The 20,602-nt window shown below is 34.3% G+C and overlaps 1 protein-coding gene across 1 annotated transcript in view; it reads left to right on the forward strand.

Moving 5' to 3' along the window:
* The window catches only part of CPA6 (carboxypeptidase A6), a 368,066-nt gene that overhangs the window by 237,660 nt on the left and 109,804 nt on the right, over positions 1-20,602 (forward strand). Inside the window, exon 3 of the mRNA XM_074203356.1 lies at positions 13,916-14,040. Within this exon, the coding sequence (XP_074059457.1) occupies positions 13,916-14,040 (125 nt within the window). The remainder of the gene's footprint in view (positions 1-13,915; positions 14,041-20,602) is intronic.

Here is a 20,602-nt window from a genome sequence, read left to right on the forward strand (position 1 = left end):
CTTCAAAGCTTTGATTGTGCATCTAAGGCTACCTCTCCCAAGAACCTAATACCTTCCTAACTCACTTCCACTTCTTATCTCTGTGCCTGAATTGCAACCCTCCTTTTTGTTTTCATGTGCCCCTGTTTCTGCATATTGAAATTTTGTTTAGTTCTTTGTTCTTAAGATATCCATCATTTCCTCCTAAGTAATCTCTCTCTTCTTAAATCTTTCACAGTACTTTATACCCCCACTCTTATGCACTTACCTGTCTTCTAGTTTATATTAGTGTGTGGACCATATTTAATCTCCCCTACTAGATTATAAATTCCTTAAAGGCAGAAACTGCCATATCTATCTTTGCTTCCCCTGGCTTGCATATTAGAACCATTTCATGTATGTTTGTTGAATTGAATTGAACTCCACCGACACGTTGAATGTATTGAATCCAATAGCGTGGAATCAGCAAGCTGCAAAGATAACAGTCACACTGGCAGTTCAATAAAATGCTAACAGCTGAAACCAAATCAGTCTAAAGCAGTTCATATCAATTAGGAAAAAGAGAAATTCAAAATTGGACATGGTTTAGCAAAGTGGGAACACAAGAACCAAAGCTTTTAACTTAATAACAGGGGGAAGAAATAGAGGGAAAATATTCATGGATTAATGGATAGTATGAGCCACTAAAAGAAAGAAAAACCTAATAAAATTACTAACATTATCTCTATGATCTTGGACATAGTTTCAGTAGGAAAGAACCATATCTTAAAATATGAGCCTCTGAACTTGGAAGTTTCTGAAGGAAGAGAACAAGAATGATAAATATAAAGAAACAATCTTTTATAAAAAAAAAAAGAGAGAGAGAGAATCTTTGACTTGGTAAAATGTGAAGAGGGGGTGACAATTACAGGAAATCGCTGAAGATCATTAAAAGGAAATTTTATTACCTCTGAATGGTTTTGAACTAGTAGCCTGATCTCATAACTAACCAAAAAGCAGAATAATCCTCCTTTGATAAATCAAAGAATGGTTGATTATGCAGTCCTCTTCTCCTTCTGACTATCTCTAACAACCCCTCTATTTTGGGTTGTTATAGTAACTCTTAGAGCCCTCCTATGACGTGGTATGAGGTAGAAAAGAGATGAAATTGAAATCAATTTATTCCACACTTATTATCAGGTTGGGTAAAAGGTTTGCAATGAAATAATTTGAAGAGGATAATAAACTTCAGACTTAAGAATGTGGCAATAGCCATTATCAAAAAAGGTGCTAAATTTCATTTTAACTGCTACGCCTTCAACAATGTAGTCGGTTTTTTTTCAGTTGAACTAAGTAAAAATTTTCCCCCCTCAGGATCACAAACTTAAAGGAATATCATAGATAAGCTTGAGAGAATTTCTGGGGGGTGGGGAATGAATATTTACATAGGAAACATCAGGAAGCAAAGCAGGATGGAATCATCTTCTTTTAATATTAAAGTTGAAAGTTTCCTTAGAAAATAATTCATCCAATCCTTTTATTATGGGGGGTTGGGGGGGGAGGTGAAGGCAGTTTTCCAGTGTAATAAATATATTGACCATGTTAGTATTATAACAGGTCACCTGACTTTCAACCTCGAATTGTTTCCATCACACTAAAAGTAGAGAAAAATTGATTAGGAACAGATAGTGATATTCAAACTCTGCACTTGTCTTCATACCCATCTCTTTCCTACCTGAAACTGAGACTACCACCTAAGAAATGCCCTAGACTCTGATAAATGAGCTTTCACCTTAGTTTACCCAGAACCAACCCTCTATCTCACTTAGTGTTTTCTTCCCATATATGAATCTTCCCCCAGTTCCTTTGAAGGAGGAACTTCTTTGCTTGCTTGTATTTGTATTCTCAACACTTAGAACAGTGTCTGATACAAAGTAAACTATTAACAAATGCTTTATCTTTCTATCTAGAAAGATGGTATTATTTTGTTTTATTTCTATTTTGTAGCAATAGCCTCTTGGGATGACGAAAGCACTGTGTAATTTCCCAAATTCAACCTGGCTCATTGTCCTTCTTATATTGAAGTCTGAGACTAGTACATTGAAGTCTGTAGTACTCTTTCTTTCTTTCCTTTTTTTTGTTTTTGTTTTTGCAAGGCAGTGGGGTTTTTTAAGTGACTTGCCCAAGGTCACATAGATAGGTAATTTTTAAGCGTCTGAGGTCGAATTTGAACTCAGGTCCTCCTGACTACAAGGCCAGTGCTCTATTCACTGTGCTGCCCTTATAGTACTCTTTCAATAGACCCCATCAAACAGTGTGTAACAGGGATCCATGAATTCTTAATACATTTGGTTTTGTCTTTATAAATTCAATAAATAATCGAGTGCTTTCTACAAAAATGTTTGTTCTACATACATATACATATGTATAATCACTGGAAGAATTGTAGAAACAGGAAGCAAGGAGACTGGATAGATGACTATCCAAATGCTTAAAACAGCATGTGACCAAAACTTAAACTAGAATAGGGCCAGTGGCAGGATCCCAAAAGATATTAGAAAAATAGAGTTTATGGTATGTAGCAAATGATTGGATATATAGACTGAGGAAGAGGCAAGAGGCAAATGTGAGTTCAAAGTTTCCAGCAAAGGTGACTAAAGGGGTGGTGGGACTACCTATAAAAATAGGAAAGTAGTAAAAAAAAAGTAGATTGACAGATAAAATTGACAGTTCAGTTTTAGACAGAGTTTGAGTGACTAAATTCTGTCTCCTTGTAGAAAATCTAGGCAGCCTAAAGTATTGTCCTTGGAGTCAGGAAAACCTGAATTCAAAGTCTGACTAACCTCTGCCTGCTCTATTTCCTGTTTAAAAAAATGGAGATTATATCACCTAACAAAGTTATTTTGAAGATCAAATGAGATACTCTATGTAAAAGTGTTTTGCTGACCTTAAAATGATATATAAATGGTCTCTATTATTGTTATTATAAATGATTAAAACTAAACTATGTTTTAGAAAAGACTGAGACTCAAGAAAACATTATCCTTGCTGTCAATAGATGCCCAAACTTTGGAGTCATACATATAGAGATGATAATTAAAGCTATAGGAGATCACCAAGGTAAAGAGAAAAAAGATCACTAAATCATAGAGCTAGAAGGGACTTCAGAGTTCAATGAATCCAAGTAATTCATTTTACATATTAGGAAACTGAGGCCCAGGGAAGTTGACTAATTTACCCAAGGTCACAGAATTGGGATTTGAAACTTTAGCTTTTATTCTTGTACTAATATTCTTTTTACTTTACCATGCAACCTCCCTGAAAGATTCATAAGAAAGGGAAGAGCTAAAGACAGACATAGAACACACACACACACACACACACACACATATATATATACATGCACATATACAACAAATGCACACACATACATACATATACATATATATTTATAAATATAAATATATATATATATATATATATATATATATATATATATATATATATATATATATATATATACATTCACACACACACATGCACTTGGAAGTGAGGAGGAAGATATGTCCCAGGAAGAAGACAAAATAAAGCAGGTTCAGACAAGGTATGAAGAGCAGGCAAAAGCAGGGGGTCTACCCTGTCTAATACTACATAAAGGTCAATCAGCAGGAGGACAGAGAAGATGTTATCACATTTTGCCCTTAATAGATTATAAGTGACCTTCCAGAGAACAATTTAAATAGAGCAAAGGAGTAGTAAAGGAAGTTATATTAGAAAGTTTGATTGTTAAACCATCTCTTTTGATAGTCATGAATTTCACTAAAAAGGACCTGTAATATTCTAAGACTCCAGGCAACCTGCAAATACATGCACTCATCTGCAAACTAGAGCATCTGGAGAACTATATCATTAATGTTAACAAATATTAATGTGTTTGGTGAATTAGATTGAATAATCACAGACAAATAAATCCAAGTTAATTTGAGAAGGGGGTGTGGTTAAAAACTGATAGAATAAGCTCGACAAAGATGACAACATGTAGTCTTTAAGGAAGACAAGGAATTTAAGTTAAGGGAAATGAAAAAGGGAGTATGTTAGAGTAGGGCAGAGTGAACCATAGCAACAAGATGGAAAACTGAATATAGACTCAGAGAACAGCTAGTCCAGTTGATTATAATGTACAATGTAGAAAAGTGAACAAAATGAATTGTCTAGAATGATAGAACACAGGCATATTAAAAGAGGGCTTAAAATGACAGGCAACTTATACTTTATACCAGAGGAGCCTTTGAATGTTATCAAACGGTGAATTGTCATGGTCTGATTTATACCTTTAAGAAGATGATTTTAGTAAAAAGAGGTATGTGACATCACCAAAAATATGTCTGACAGGAAAAGAAGGTGGATTAGCTATCTTCCATTCAATACCCGTGTGATCATAGGCACTTTTAATACATTGGTATTTTGTAACAATAAAGTGGCACAGTGGATTAAGTACTGAGCCTGGAGTCAGATTAAGTACTGAGCCTGTTTCAGTTCTGGTCTCAGAAAATAACTGTGTGATCCTGTGCAAAACATACCCTCTGTTTGCCTCGATTTCCTTAATTGTAAAATGGGGCTAATAACAGTTCCTACCTCCCAAAGTTGTTGTGAGGAACAAATAAGATATATTTATAAAGTCCTAAGCAAAGTGCCTGGCACAGGGTAGGCACTATACAAATTCTTATTCTCATCCCTCCCTCCCTCCCTCCCTCCCTTTTCACCACCAAGGGCAGCTCACTTTCCCATTCTGTTACTCAGCTCTCATCTGTGAAATAAATTTGGTTGGACTAGAAGATCCCTTCTAGTTCTGAAATTCTATGATTCTATATAGCAAACTATACATAAAATATAGATAGAGCCAGAGGAAGGGAAGTCATCATGATGAATCCTCTATTGAAAATTTATTGAAAGACATGGACAAGGATAGGCATTGTAAGGTTTGTGATCTGTAGTCATGACAGTAAAAACCAGTAAGATCACTGGGTCTATGAAGAAGTCACTCATATCACAAATCCTACTGATCTTTTTTACTTACTGGAAATTTTCATTTTTTATTAAAGCATGGGATTAAATATTCTTTAAAATTCTCATATATTTGTATTTTGTGAAGCTTAAAAATACACAAAACAAAATAACTTACTAACTTAGTTTAGGAATTGGTAGAATTCCTTTTCATTTATGGAAATAAAGAATTATTTTTCCCCTTGATATTTGGTAAGAAGATGTTGAGTGAGAGATGACTTCATCATTGATCCATTTGAAATGGAAAGAAAAAATTAGGGCATACTTTTGAGAAGTTTAAGGCAAATTAGTTCTTAAGGAGATTAGTCCAATAATGTTATTTTCAACTACCTAGTGTCTTTCATATTACTCATAGTACTCAAATGTTTATGGCAGAGAAGAAGGAAGAAGGGGTGGGGGGGAGACAAGGAAGAAAGAATGGAAAAAGAGGAAGAGAGTAAGTTATGGGAGAAAGAATATGGAATTTTAGGGAGGGAGAGTGTTTCATGTCCCAGATCTTACTGGCAACCATTTCGTTTCTTGGAATTTCAGTTCCTTGTCGTATGAGGGGATTGGAATATATCTCACAATTTATAGTCCCTAAAGCCAAAGTAGTAAATTTTTTTACATCATCATCACAGATTCCTACTAATGAGGGCTTATCTAAAGAATCTCATTACCATATGTTAAAGCATAAAAGGAATTATCAATCTATGCACATTACTCCTTTTTATAGTTATTAGATTTATTTCATTAAACAAAGAGGTAAGGAAATGGCTGATCCTTTTGTTAAAAAGATTTTTTAAAATAAGTAAACAATAAAATTTTATAACCTAATAAACAGCAGAAGGAAGACTCATTTAATGTAATATTTATAGTTATTTTCCCAAAATAAAAATCACAGAATTTTAGAGTCAATAATCTGACATGCCACTTAGGCCAGTCCACTCATTTTACAAGATAATGGAATTGAATAAATGACAACCATTTCATTAAATAATTGTCACTTTAGTTCCCCATTTCAATGTTTTACATCAAGCCAATATTCCCCAATCTATTGAGTATGGTACTTGTTCCCTACCAGGTTATACCTTACATGTGTAATGACTTCCTATCTACTGGCCATTTCCTTTTTCTTGCTCAAAACTCTTCTCAAATTTCACAATTATTTTTACTCTATTTTGGAAAAATGTAGTCTCTAATTGTGGAGTAATAACATTGCCATATGTTTTTGACACCTGGCACAAAAAAGTCACCAACTTTTTCATGCATCTACCAGGTTTTTATTTATTCTCTTCCTAGAAATGGGAATTAAAGAGGCAATAGTTCTCTTTAGATAATTGATGGTATTCAGATGCCAAAGATGGAATTGACTACTTCTTCTCTTAGGCTTTCCCAGTCACTCATACATGCCTCTTTCCACTGTCACTAATGTCACTAATAATCATCTCGGATGTCACTATATATGCTGTTGTTCTGTTAAACTCTGGGCCACTGTGCCATTTATCACAATTCAATGATTCTTTTACTTGTGGATCACTGAATCCATAGAACTAACAAGTTGGGAATATGTTAAGGCTTAATTTTACAAAGTATATTTTGATTTTTTAATGAAATTTATCATTAATTATGAAAAGCAAACCCTAAAAAATGGAAATCTGAATTAGGAACTAATACTTATCCAAAGAGGATGCTTTATCTTTTCTCCAAAATCATCCCTCTTCCCAGGTTCCCAATTCCAGAGCTCCACTGTTAGTTAAGACACCCAAGTTCATAACCTTAAAGACATCTTTGACTCCTCATTTATACCCTTCCATAGTCAACCAATTGCCAAGTGTTTGAAGTCTACTTTCATAACATTTGTTGCATTGGCAACCACCTCATTCTGTCCATTCATACAGCCATTCTTGCAATTAAGGCTCTCATTACTTCTCCCCTTGAAACATTGTAATGACCCCCTAACTTCTCTCCTCGTCTCCAATTTCTCCCATAATCCATGTATCCTCCAAACAGATGCAATATGATATTCCTGAAGCACAGCTCTATTCATCATCCATCTACTGTGAACTTTTTTTAATGTGTTGATAACTGTATTTTAATATAATTGGTTTCCTTTTAACTGTATGTATTTTATCTCACAAATTTAATAATAAATTTTATTTTAAGTTAATTATTTATTTTAATAATAATTTTATCTCACATACTTAATAATAAACCAATTTTTTTTAAAAACATAAACTATTTTTTTTTAGTTCTTGCAAGGTAATGGGGTTAAGTGGTTTGCCCAAGGCCACACAGCTAGGTAATTATTAAGTGTCTGAGGCTGCATTTGAACTCAGAGACTCCTGACTCCAAGGCCAGTGCTCTGTCCACTGTGACACCTAGCTGCCCCAACCTATTTCTCTCTGAAAAAAAATTAGCATTTCCTTTTTAGCTCTATGAATTCAGTAGTGAAAAATTCACAAGTATAAGTGCCACCATATTGTGATATTTGTAGCCCAAGAGATTGCAACCTGTGCCATATATGGTATTGCTTGAGGTGATTGTCATTGTCATGGAGGCATACAATGAAGGGTCCCAGAGACAGCCCTGGGCAAAAGGTGAATTTTTTACATTCAAACACCACCTTATTCCCCACAAGAGGTCCTGTTGCTTCCCCAAACACTGTTCCCAAGGAAAGAACAAATAAAAACTTGGTAGCCAGAAATAAAAAAGTTAGAACTAGAAGGAAGCTTAGAGGTCATCTACTTTAATGCCATCACTTTATAGGTCAGTAAACTGAATCATGAAATTTTTTGTTATTCTCCCCAAGAGATAATAAACTTCTTGAGGGTAAGAACTGTTGTGTTTTTTCCTCTCTATCCTCAAAACCTAGAGTGTTTCATATATAGTAAGTAATTGATTAAGACTTATTGTATAAATAATCAAAATTTACCAGAGTCTCCCACGCTTACCCAACATTCTAGTGACGAGACATTTCTGACAATGAGAGTAAGTAGTCTACAGAAGAATAAAACTATTTTGCTAAGGATATTAATTCCTTTTTTATTAAAACTTGTTACCAAGGAATTTTTATTTTGGACTGACTTAAAATAATTTCATCTTTGGTCTTATGCTTATATTAGTGATTAATTTGTTTTGCCCTCTGATGAGATTATGGCAACCAGTTGACAGAACAGAGTTCTTATTTCAGTGAAGTGTGAAAATTAATGATATGCTGCCTTTCTTGAGGCAATAAAATAAACAACCATGTATATGAAGCTTCAGATTTCAAACTGCTGAGATAATGAATTAAGAAACTTGACTCAAGATCACTACTCCCAAGGTAATGGTCCCTAAAGGTAAATCGGGATCACAGTTTGAACCCTTACCTGTTCTTCTGGGTTCATTTATATGCCATATGGACCAAGGAATTTGAAATTCCGCTTTGAAACACTTTACTGAATAAAAATAAGAGCAAGAAATCAGAAAATCAAATCTGTATCCATGAAATCTAGGAAATGAGCCCACTGAACTAGAGTAAAAGCAACCAAAAACTAGTTTTAGAGATTAATTAGGCAGGATATGTTTTAATGTCTGCACATTTTATATTTATACATCTATGAGAAGGTAGGATTAAGGTGAGATCTTACAATTTTCTTATCTCCTTATCTACTGTACCTTAATGGTAGGCACCTAAGAATAACTTTTTCAAGTTAAATAAAAATATATTTTAAAAAAAACAGGACAATCTTAGTCTAGATTTCTGTGTTGTCTCAGGCAACTGAAAGTTAGACCATCCATTACTAAATTGTATGAGACACCAAAGTTCCTTACCACATCTAAATCGTAGACTATATTTTGCTATATTTTATTAAACCCTTCCTATTACATCTGCATCAGAAGTATTATTATTCTTCTGCTTAATAAAAGTGATTCTGAGTGCCCAGAATCAGTCAAAAGTATGTACATTGTTGAGAAATACAGATACACAGAAACTCATGTCTAAATGAATCCTAAAGAGAAATTTTCACTTAAATCTAAGAAAGAATATCAATCTAATTGTAAATGAGGAATCCAGTTTCTGGGCCAGTTCATTCCTCAATCACCTTATTCATTTAAAAACATTTATTGCCCATAGTTTTGTAAGAGTAATTCCCTAATCCAACTCATTTTATCTTAATCTCACAGCATAAGAAACAATTTAAGCATTCTATTCATCAAGCCAGGAAAAAAAATGGAATCAGAAGTCCTATTCTTTGTTTTTCTTAACTAGAGTCTTTCTTATCCTTTATTTCCCTACTGAAAAAAAGATTTGAATAGAAGTGCATGATGATCACATTGGGGAATAGAATATTTTAAAAAATCACTGAAGATTAAGAACAAATCTCTAATGCATTTGAAAGGAGAGTCTTTTTCCAGTGGAATATTATTAGATGCATATGAAGTCAGCAAGCTGTTTTAAGCAGATGCTCATAGGGTAATAGCATATGTGGGTTCAGAAACTCAATTTTATCAGTTCACCCCAAGATGATCCAGTTCTGGAGAATTGACTTATGCTAACCAAATCTCAAGAGATTGATTTATAAAACAAAATTTGATCATTTGTGCTGAGAAATGCCATATCAAATAAGCAGTATAATAAGATAGCTCCCCCCCCCAAAAAAAACTACTGCAAACATTTAGATAAACAATATTTCCAGAATCAGAAGGTTCTATTCTATGTTAACTTGATCAGATCATGTCCATTAGGATCAGATAAAGTTGCACACATCCAAAGGAAAACAACTGGGATACTGAGAGGACTAGAGACCTTATTATCAGGCTCAATGGGAGGAAATATGGATATATATATATATATATATATATATATATATATATATATATATATATATATATATCCTGAAATGAAATATGGATATATATATATATCCTGAAATGAAATATGGATATATATATGTATATATATATATATATATATCCTGAAATGACTCAAGGGAAATGATAGTTAGGTGCAAGTTATTAGAAGGATTGTATGTAGATGAAGAGTTAAACTTGGTCCTTTTGTCCTCCCTGAGATAAAATCAAAAATGAATGAGGCAACTTTAGACTTAATGCAAATAGTTTCTTTCAATTACAAGTATTTCGAAATGTGCTAGACTCTCTTCAGAGGCAGTGGGATTTCCTGTTGCTAGAAGTCTCAAGCAAAGACTAAATTGTTCATCCAAGTTCATTTCCAACTCTGAGATTCTGTAATTCTGTCAGTACATTAATTTACTCTAAAAATGATCTGCTACAAAAGCCTAGATACACTTGATCACTGACCAGGATATCCTTTATCAGAGCACCTGCCAAGTCTAATGAGTAATCAGAATGCTCCTCAGTAAGCATGGGAATTTTAGACGGAAAAAAAGAGGGGGAGTTATCCTCAAAGGATATTTTCATCAGTCTGTGATAGCTTTACCCTTCTCCCTCTGTGCACATATCTGAATTTATTTGCCCAACAGATCAGAATACTCAGGTCTCTCTCTATCAGAGTACAATCTTTTCAAGACAGTATTGGAAAAACACTGATAAATGTCATCAACCCTCTTTTATTTATGTTGTCTAAAAACTGCCACCCTTTCTCTTATATTTAACATTCATTTTTTTCCTACATTTTGGCATGCTTTTACATAACATGTAATTCTCAAGGTGATTTTTTTCACTGATTCTGTTGTAGAATGATTTCTTCCTGAGAATGTCCCACCTAAATTTTTATTAGAAAATTGCCTTGGACCAGTAATCCATTTGCAAATCATATTTTAGGATGGATTTGTTTCTGTGATATTTTGTCATAAACAATTAATCCCATTCATGTGTAGCAGAGGAGTTAGTAGAATGAGGCTCCACTGAGCAAAAGCAGTCAGTTAAAACTATTAATCACTCTTAATTCATCTCCTCTATTTTGTGGGTTGAGATGTGATCTTCCCTCTTTCCACCTCCAGTTAATTTCTGAGCACCTCCCCTTCTATAGGAATGAGTTTCCTTCCCAAATGGAGGAGAAAAATGTGCAGTGACACCATCACATTAGCCATCAAATTGATTGCAATCACCGGTACTGATGACATTGCCTAGGAATACCTATTTTTTTCCCTGTCTGGAAAAGTTGTAAAAATCCATCAACATATCTCTTCTTTAACCTTGACCCACCAACGAGAGATCAAGTTCTGGCAAAGTAAAGTAGTTTTAAGTCTCTGTCCTTTTTCCAAAGAACCACCTCTAAATTTCCTCCTCACAAAAATACACACATAGTTTAGCAATACAAGTGGTTAATACATTATTTCCAGTTTAAGAAACAGAGTATACACAAAGGGAAACATCTCTTTTTAAGAAATCCATTTACTGGGGGCGGCTAGGTGGCATAGTGGATAAAGCCCTGACCCTGGAGTCAGGAGTACCTGGGTTCAAATCCGGTCTCAGACACTTAATAATTACCTAGCTGTGTGGCCTTGGGCTACTTAACTCCATTGCCTAGCAAAAAATCTAAAAAAAAAAATCTATTCACTGAAGGGAAGAGGGAGGTGGAAGAAGAGATATTAGACTCAAAGAGTTATGAACTCAGGAAAACAAAGCAAAAGTGTATATTCCTAGAAATTTTTCCAGACTCTTACCTGAAGAACAAATGGAATGTTCAGCAACAAAAGATCTATCTGACATGCCTCAGTCCTTGAATTCCAGTGTCCCTTCCCATTAGTAGATGGTATTTCTCTATCATTTCTCATCTCTCCAGCTCTTGCATGTTTTTGTTGCAGCTTCATCCTGGCTTCTCCTTTATCCCTTCCCATTGTCCTTTAACCTGCAAGGAGTAATATTGTCATTTCAAATTAGGTCCACATGTACTCAGGCCAGGTCAAAGATCTCTTTTAGATAATTAAGGGAAAAATGCAAGAAGTCTTTAGCCCAACCACTAGACAACCAACTCTAGGGTCACATTATGTGTATTGTATGTTTAATAATCCTTTATCCACGGATTAGAAAGAACTTGATGACATATTAGATCATAAACTACTTGAGTTAGGTGGAGTGTTTCACTAAGCTTTTTATCTTCCCTGAATCCAGCCATGCATGTTTCAAATTTTTAATAAATATTTATTAAGTGACTCAACAAACACACTCTTCTATTTAAAGGTTCATCTTACATTGAGAACTAAGAGCTTTTCACTAACTATAGTACCATTTTTCTTCTTTCACTTAAATTTAGATATGATCATAACTTTCTTCTTAGAACCCATTACCCATTATTGTAAATGATACTTATTTTTAGAGGGGAAAAATCTATTTCATGAAATGAATTTAGAGAAAAATCTAGAGAAGTGAATATGAAATGAAAGATGAAATTGAGATTACTTCAGAAATAAAAATATGAGATAGAATTTAATATTAGCATCCAAATATCATGTGCCAGAAATTGATTTTCCAGTGATGAAAAGAATAAGAAAAATGTAGAATAAATGTTATCATAAAAGTTTTAAAATGCTGTATATATTTGGAAAATTTTTCTGAAGATTTTTTTATATATGAAAGTAAACCATGAATGGATATTGTGCTATTTCCTCCTTTAGAAAAGGTCAAACCTGATATGATAATAATAATAATAATAATAATAATAACAATAATAATAATAATGAGTTAAACTCATTATAATTATTGAAGACTAAGATACATTCAATCTTAGATGCATTTTTCTCTAAAACTATCAGATGGACCAAATAAACTTGCAAAAATGTCTTCCAAGTCTATTTTTCTATGATTGCTACATTGAATGAATCAATTCATTGATTTCACATAGGCAGTTAAACATTTTGCAATTTGAGTTAGAAGAAAGATATTTCTGCCCATAATATTTTCCTCATCAAACTGAAATGTTATTGGTAAAGATTAATTTCTTGGGAATCTTAAATTTGAGAGTATCCTAAAATTAGAAATATTCCTAGGAGAAGTATAACACCTAAAGTACGTATATTTTAGCAGAGATCAAGATTCACCTTGGGAATCTGACTAGGCAGCTGGAGAGGAAAAAGAAAAGAAAAATTTTTCTACTTCACAATTTTGCTTATACTGAGTATGACCTAAGGAATGAACTCTTTGCAAAAAAAAAAAAAACCAAAGAAGATTGTTACTTCTTATTATTTTAAGTAAAGAAACATTTTGGGGGCAGCTAGGTAACAAAGAGAATAGCTAGGTGATGCAGTGGATAGCACACTGGCCCTGTAGTCAGGTGGACCTGAGTTCAAATCCAACCTCAGTCACTTAATTGCCTAACTATGTGATCCTGGACAAGTCACTTGACCCCATTGCCCTGTAAAAAAACAAGAAAAAAGAAAAGAAACATTTTTAAATCATCTCTTGTTTTTATGAAAAATCATCTTTCTTTAACATTTATCATGTGACTCCCCAGTCTTAAAAATATACCATACTATAATTGATTTATGGAGATGATATTATTTCTTATTTTTGTTCAATTGTATTCAATTTTTCATTAACCTATTTGGGTTTTTCATGGTAAAGTTACTGGAGTGGTTTGCCACTCCTTCTCAAGCTCATTTTACAGATGAGGAAACTGAGGCAAACAGACTTAAGTGACTTGCCCAAGGTCAAACTTGAACTCACAAAAATGAGTCTTCTTGACTCAAGGTCAGTGTGCTATCCACTCCTCCACCTAGCTGCCTTAATCTAACATGACTTCATTTGGAGCCTATTAAACATTTTAAGAAAGACTCAGTGATTGAAATATTTCACTGGCTGAAATTTCCTGAGGTTAAAAAACATAGACAATGTCTAATTAAATGTTTTATTTGCTATGATATATAAACAAGATATGTTAGACATTATGACATGGATTTTTTCCCTACCTACATTGAATATGAATTACAGGCTAGTTCCTGCACTACAGGTGGACCTATGGCAGCCCAGCAGCATCTCCTATGTCTCGGAAGGAACGGTTACAGATGTCCATATTCCCCAAAATGACTCTCAGATCCTGTTAGCCTTCTTACAACAAGCCAACATCCAGTACACGTAAGCTTCCTCTTTCCTTTCTAAGATCACTTTTGGTGGGATCTGCCATTCAATGCTGACCTGAAGCTGTTTGAATCAAAGTAGGGCAGTGGATAGAATATTTGACTTTAAATAAGGACAATCTGGATTTCAATCACACCTATGTAGCTAGATAGTACAGAGGATAAAGCTAGAAGCAGAAAGTACTAGCTGTTGAAACCTGACCAAATTATTTAATTTCTGTCTCATTTTCCTCAACTATAAAAAGGGGTTAATAATAAGACAACTCTCAGGATTGTTACAGGGATTCCAAGATGTTTGGTATAATCTGGGGATTAAGTAAGGAATTCATAAATACCAATTTACTTTCTTCTTTCCTTCCACCTTAAATATTCACTATCTTGTGATCCTGAGCAAGTTACTTAAGCTGGGAGGCAGTAAGATACAATGGTCCTCAGTCAGGGGATATAAGTTCAAATCCTGTCCCTGACATTTACTACTTGTATGATCTTGGACAAGTCACATGATCTCCTTGAGCTTCAGTTATTTCAACTGTAAAATCAGATTAATAATAGAACCTACCTTACAGGATTGTGTAAGAATCAAAGAAAATGGGGCAGCTAGGTGGCATAGTGGATAGAGCACCAACCCTGGAGTCAGAAGTACCTGAGTTCAAATCCAGCCTCAGACACTTAATAATTACCTAGCTGTGTGGCCTTGAGCAAGCCACTTAACCCCGTTTACCTTGCAAAAAAAAAAAAAACCTAAAAAGAATCAAAGAAAATAATCTATGGAAAGTGCTTTATAAACCTTAAAGCATTATATTAAAAATGCCTGTCATGATGATGATGATGATATTATTTTTAATTTATAGATTCAGACAAATTTTAAAAGTATGAAGTCAATCAATCAAGAAACATTAAGTTTCTAGTATGTTTCAGGCATGATGCTATAGCAGGGATGTAAAAGGAAACAAAAGACAATATTTGCACTTAAGGAGCTTACAAGCTACTAGAGAGACAACAAGCAAATAAATACATGTAAAGCATAGAAATTAGAAGGTTTGGAGAAGACTTCCTACTAGATGGTGGTATGTTAGTTAAAAGAAACTAGTGCTATCAGTAGGTAAAGCAGGAAGGGAAAGCATTACAAGAATGAGGGACAGCCAGAAACTGTACACAGAGACAATATATGCAATACCTTCTTCATAGAACAGCCAGGAAGCCAGAATCACTGGATCAAAGAGTATATGCAAGGGAATAAAGCATAAGAAGATCAGAAAGAAAGGGGTGTAATGAGCTTCAAATGCCAAATAGAGAATTTGCTCCTAGAATTTACTGAATGGAAAGGGGACAGGGTGGTGTGTGTGATCTGATCAAACCTACATCTTAGGAAAATCACTTTATTAGCTGAAAGGAGGATGGATTTCAGTGGGGAAGACTTGAGGCAGACAAACACATGAACAGGCCAATGCAAAAATTAAAGCATGAGGTGATGAGAGCCTGCACTAGAATGGTGGCAGTATCAGAGAAGAAAAGGAGGAAGATATTCAAGAGATATTGCAAAAGAGAAATCTTCAGGCCTTGGCAACAGCTTGGATAACAGGAATCCAGGATAATTCCTAAGTTACAAACCTGAATGTCTGAGAGGATAATTGTCCTCTACAGTAATGGGGGTAGGGAGGGTTTAAGGGTAAAGATAATGAGTTCTCTTTTGGATAAATTGAACTGAAGATATCTACTGCATATTCAGTTTGAAATGTCTGCAATGCAGAGAGACTGGGTCAGAAACAATCAGTTTAGGAACATCAGCTTAGAGATGATAATTGAATGAATAAAAGTTGATGAAATCACCAAGTATAAGAAAAAAGGACTCAGAACAGAACCCTGAGGGACAACTTCAGGACAGTCTGGAAGAGGATCCTGCAAAGGGGAAAGAGGTCAGATGAGCAGGAGGAAAACCAGGAGACCTGTGTCCTGACAATCTAGAGAAGAGTATCGAAGAGAAAAGAGTAGTCAACTATGTCAAATGTTACAGATAAGTCAAGATAAATAAGGACTGGGAAAAAACCCACTAAATTTAGCAGTCTAAAGATCATTTGTAACTTAGAAAAGGAGGAGTAATTTCAGTGGCATGAAAAGGTTCTAAGTTAAAGAAGAGAGTGAGAGGAAAGTGGAATCATATATTGTAGACCACCTTTTAGCTACGATTTAACTTTAAAAGACAGAGGAGATATAAGACAATAGTGGGGATGGAAGGGTCAAGTGAAGGTTTTTTCAAGACAAGGAAGACTTGGGCATGTTTGTAGGCAGAAGGGAGGGAGAATAGGAAAATAAGAGGAAGACTGAGGATGTCAGGCAACAAGTATGTACAATCTGCAGGAAGGTATATTAAGTTCCTAGGCCTTTCTGGATTCTCTAAAGTACATAAAGTTATAGTTGCTGATAGAAAAATTATAGTTACTGCTGCAAGTCTGGTGTTCTGGGCTGATTATATGTCTATCTGACAAGAAGGGGAGAGGTTGTTACTCTTCTAAGTACACTGTAATTGTGAGGTTTTGCATGCTTCATTAATTATAGTATAATGTAAAATAATGGTCCTGTTTGTATAACAAGACTTGGTTTCCTGTAAGTAAATATAGGTCAGGTGGAACAGATGGATCATAAAATATCTCACTTTATATCTCAGACAGCAGAGTTTGGGAAAAAACTAATAAACACCAAGAAGTGTTTTTACATCACAGTTTTCTCCTTATGGAGTTAAAATCACTTAGAATTATTCATTTTGCAAGTCCCAAGATAATAACACATAAAAGTCAATTAAGACTTGCAGGTTTAGTAGCAGGAGATGATTTCAATAGATTTCTGTTATTTCAATCTTGGGTATTTTCAAAAGTAAGATTATCCTGTGCTCTATAGAACTGTATTTCATGAATAACCATATTCATTTTCTTGTACTCAAATTAATGTGACCCCATATGGCTAGACCCCTGACAGCAGGTACTAGCTCTGTAAGAGGTGAGAGATATTTCACCTTACTGCTGCAAAAGGGTTTTTAAATTGATTTTTATGATTAAATTTGCATTTTATGTTACCTTAAATTAATAAACCTTCCTCCTTTCTTTACCTTCCCATCAGGACTTGGGATCATAGGGAAAGCCAGTGAATATTAAGGAATTGAACAAGAGTCTCCCATGTAGTCATGGGATGATGAAGGGCATAGAGTTGAGTTAGGGATGATAGTCACCAGAATGCAGAAGGAAATCCATAACTGATTATAGGATTTGCAGCTAGAAAGGACTTTGGAGATTATCTTGCCCAACTCCCTTACTTTTTACAGAGAAGAGGCCCAGAGAAATAAAATTGTTTTACAGGTAACAAGAGATAGAACTAGTAGTAAAACTCAGGTCTTCTCACTACAAATTCTGTACTCTTCTCACTAAACCAGGATAATCTTCATTTCACTGTTCCATTCCCAGAATCATAGAATGTTAGAGACAGAAGGGATTTTAGAGATCAGTTAATCTATCTGCTCTATTTCATAAATGAAGATAGTGAGATCTTAAGAAGTTGTGACTTATCTAATGCCCCACAGCTAATAACTAGATGTGAATGTCTCCAATTATAATTTATTTTTCATTAGAACAGAAGCAGAGAACATCCAATTTGTAGGGACATATAAGGCCCATGAAGCCATTTGGTCCGGCACTGCCTCAGCAATCACAGGTGGAACTCAAAATTCAATAAATCTAGGAGATTTTTAGAGATGCATAAATTAAATGTTTTACCAAATATAGCAGGCTAATTTTTAAGTTGATAATTTTATGACCCTCAAATGATGTTATTAATATCAAAATAGCCCCTGGCAGAAAAAAAGTTCCCTACCCCACTCTTGAACAAGATTTCTTGGCATTTTTATATCACAGACCCTTTGATAATCTGGTGAAGTCTGTGGACATGTCAGCATTTTTTTTGTTTTTGTTACACACACACACACACACACACACACAAACCAAGTTAAATCCAAAAACAAGTTTCAACATTCACTTCCAAAACCTTGAATTTCAAATATTCTCCTTCCTCCCACCCCACTCCACCTCATAGAGAAAACAAGTTACTTGATCTAGGTTAAAATGTGTATTCATGAAAAATATTGCCACAATAATCATATTGTAAAAGTAAACATAATCCCTCCTCAAAAAAATGAAAAAAGCATGCTTTAATCTGTTGTCAGACACCATCAGTTCGTTCTTTGGGATGGATAGCATCGGTGTTCTCTCACAACATTTCTGAGAAAAGGTAGGTCATTCACAGCTGATCATTCTGCAATCTTGCTATTATTTTATTCACTTTGCATCTGCTCATGTAAGTTTTTTTACTGAGAGCATCTTGTTCATCAAATTTCCAAAACAGAACAACATTTCAACTCAATCACACATCACAATTTGTTCAGCCATTCCCCTGAACAATGAGCATCCTCTCAATCTCTAGCTCCTTTCCATCAGAGAAGAGCTGCTATAAAAATCGCTATACATATAGATTGTTTTCTTCCTGTATTTCATCTCTTCTAGAATATAGACCTAACAGTGGCACTGCTAGACCAAAAGGAAGGCATGGTTTAATATCCCTTTGGGCATAGTTCCAAATTGTTGTACAAACTGGTTGTAGAATTGTTGAATCATTTCACAATTCCTCCAACAGTGCATCAATGTCTCTATTTCCCTTCATGCCTTCCAACATTTGTCATTTTCTCCTTCTGTCCTATTAGCCAATCCAATAGGTATAAGGCAGTATCTCAAAATTGTTCCAAGTCATATTTTTTCTACAATAATGATTTCTAAAAAAATGATTTAAATATATTACATTGATAACCTCATCTGAAAACTATTCATATCTCTTGATCAATTGGGGAAAACTCTTATTTTTTATAAATTTGACTCATTTCTCTATGTTTGAGGAATGAAATCTTCATCACAAAAACTTGTTTTGATATTTTTTCCCACAGTTACTATTGCTGACTGCATTTCTTTACATCCTATAACCCCCCATTTATTTATTTATTTATTTTCATCCTTTCATACCCCTCCCATAATCTTCCCTCCCATCTATCAGCTATCCCTCCTCTGTCACCCATCCTATTCCTCTCCTGCTTTTCTCCTGGGTAAGATAGATTTCTATACCCAATTGAGTGTGTATGTTATTCCCTCTCTGTGTCAATTCCATTGAGAGTAAGGTTCTTTGTTTCCCTCTCCTCTCTTTCTCCCTCTTATACTCCATTGTAAAAGCTTTTTGTTGCCTCTTTTATGTGAAATAACTTACCCCATTTTGCCTCTCCTTCCCCTTCCTCCCAGTACATTCCTCTCTTGCCCTTTAACTCCATTTTTAAAATATATTATACCTTCAAATTCAACTCCCACATGTACTTTCCTATATATGCTCCTTCTAACTGCCCTAATAAATAAAAAAATTCATATGAGTTATTAGTAGTATCATCCTCCCATGCAGTAATATAACATCATTAAGTCCCTTATGATTTGCCTTTCCTCTTTATCTTTTTTATGTTTCACTGGAGTTTTGTATTTGAAGATCAAATTTATGTTCAGCTCTGGTTGCTTCATCAAGGAAATTTGAAAGTCCTCTATTTCATTAAATGTACATCTTTTCCCTGAAAAAGTATGTTCAGTTTTCCTGGGTAGTTGATTCTTGGTTGTAATCCAAGCTCTTTTGCCTTCTGGAATATCATATTCCAAACCAAGGGTTCTGTGATCCTTTAATGTAGAAAATGCTAAATCTTATGTTATTCTAACTATGACTCCATAATATTTAAACTGTTTCTTACTAACTGCTTATAATATTTTCTCCTTGCCTTGGAAGTTCTGAAATTTGTCTATAATTATCCTGGTAGTTTTCATTTTGGGATCTCTTTCAGGAGATGATGAGTAGATTCTTTCAATTTCTATTTTATTCTATGCTTCTAGAATGTCAGGGCAATTTTCCTTAATAATTTCTTGAAAAATGACATCTGAGCTCCTTTTTTTGGTCATGGTTTTCAGGTAGTCCAATAATTTTAAAATTATCTTTTCTTGATCTTTTTTTCCAGGTCAGTTGCTTTTCCAATGAGATATTTGACATTTTCTTCTAGCTTTTCATTCTTTTGGTTTTGTTGTAGTGTTCCTTAATTTCTTACAAAGTCATCAACTTCCCTTTACTCCATTCTACATTTTAAGCAATTATTTTCCTCAGTGAGCTTTTGTTTCTCCTTTTACATTTGGCCAATTCTGCTTTTAAATTCTTCTTGTTAGCCTTTTAGACTACTTTTTCCATTTGGTCCAGTCTGATTTTCAAGATGTTATTTTCTTCAATATTTTTTGTATCTCCTATACCAAGTTGCTGATCTAGTTTTCATGATTTTCCTGCATCACTCTCATTTTTCTTCCCAATTTTTCCTCTACCTCCCTTACTTGATTTTCAAAATCTTTTTTGAGCTCTTTGATATTTTTCTTCCATGACCAATTGATATTTTTCTTGGAAGCTTTGGATGCAGAAGCTATGACTTAGTTATCTTCTTCTGAGTGTTTTTTTAT

Source organism: Macrotis lagotis, chromosome X, assembly GCF_037893015.1.
Source record: "Macrotis lagotis isolate mMagLag1 chromosome X, bilby.v1.9.chrom.fasta, whole genome shotgun sequence".
NCBI classification, from domain to species: Eukaryota; Metazoa; Chordata; class Mammalia; order Peramelemorphia; family Peramelidae; genus Macrotis; species Macrotis lagotis.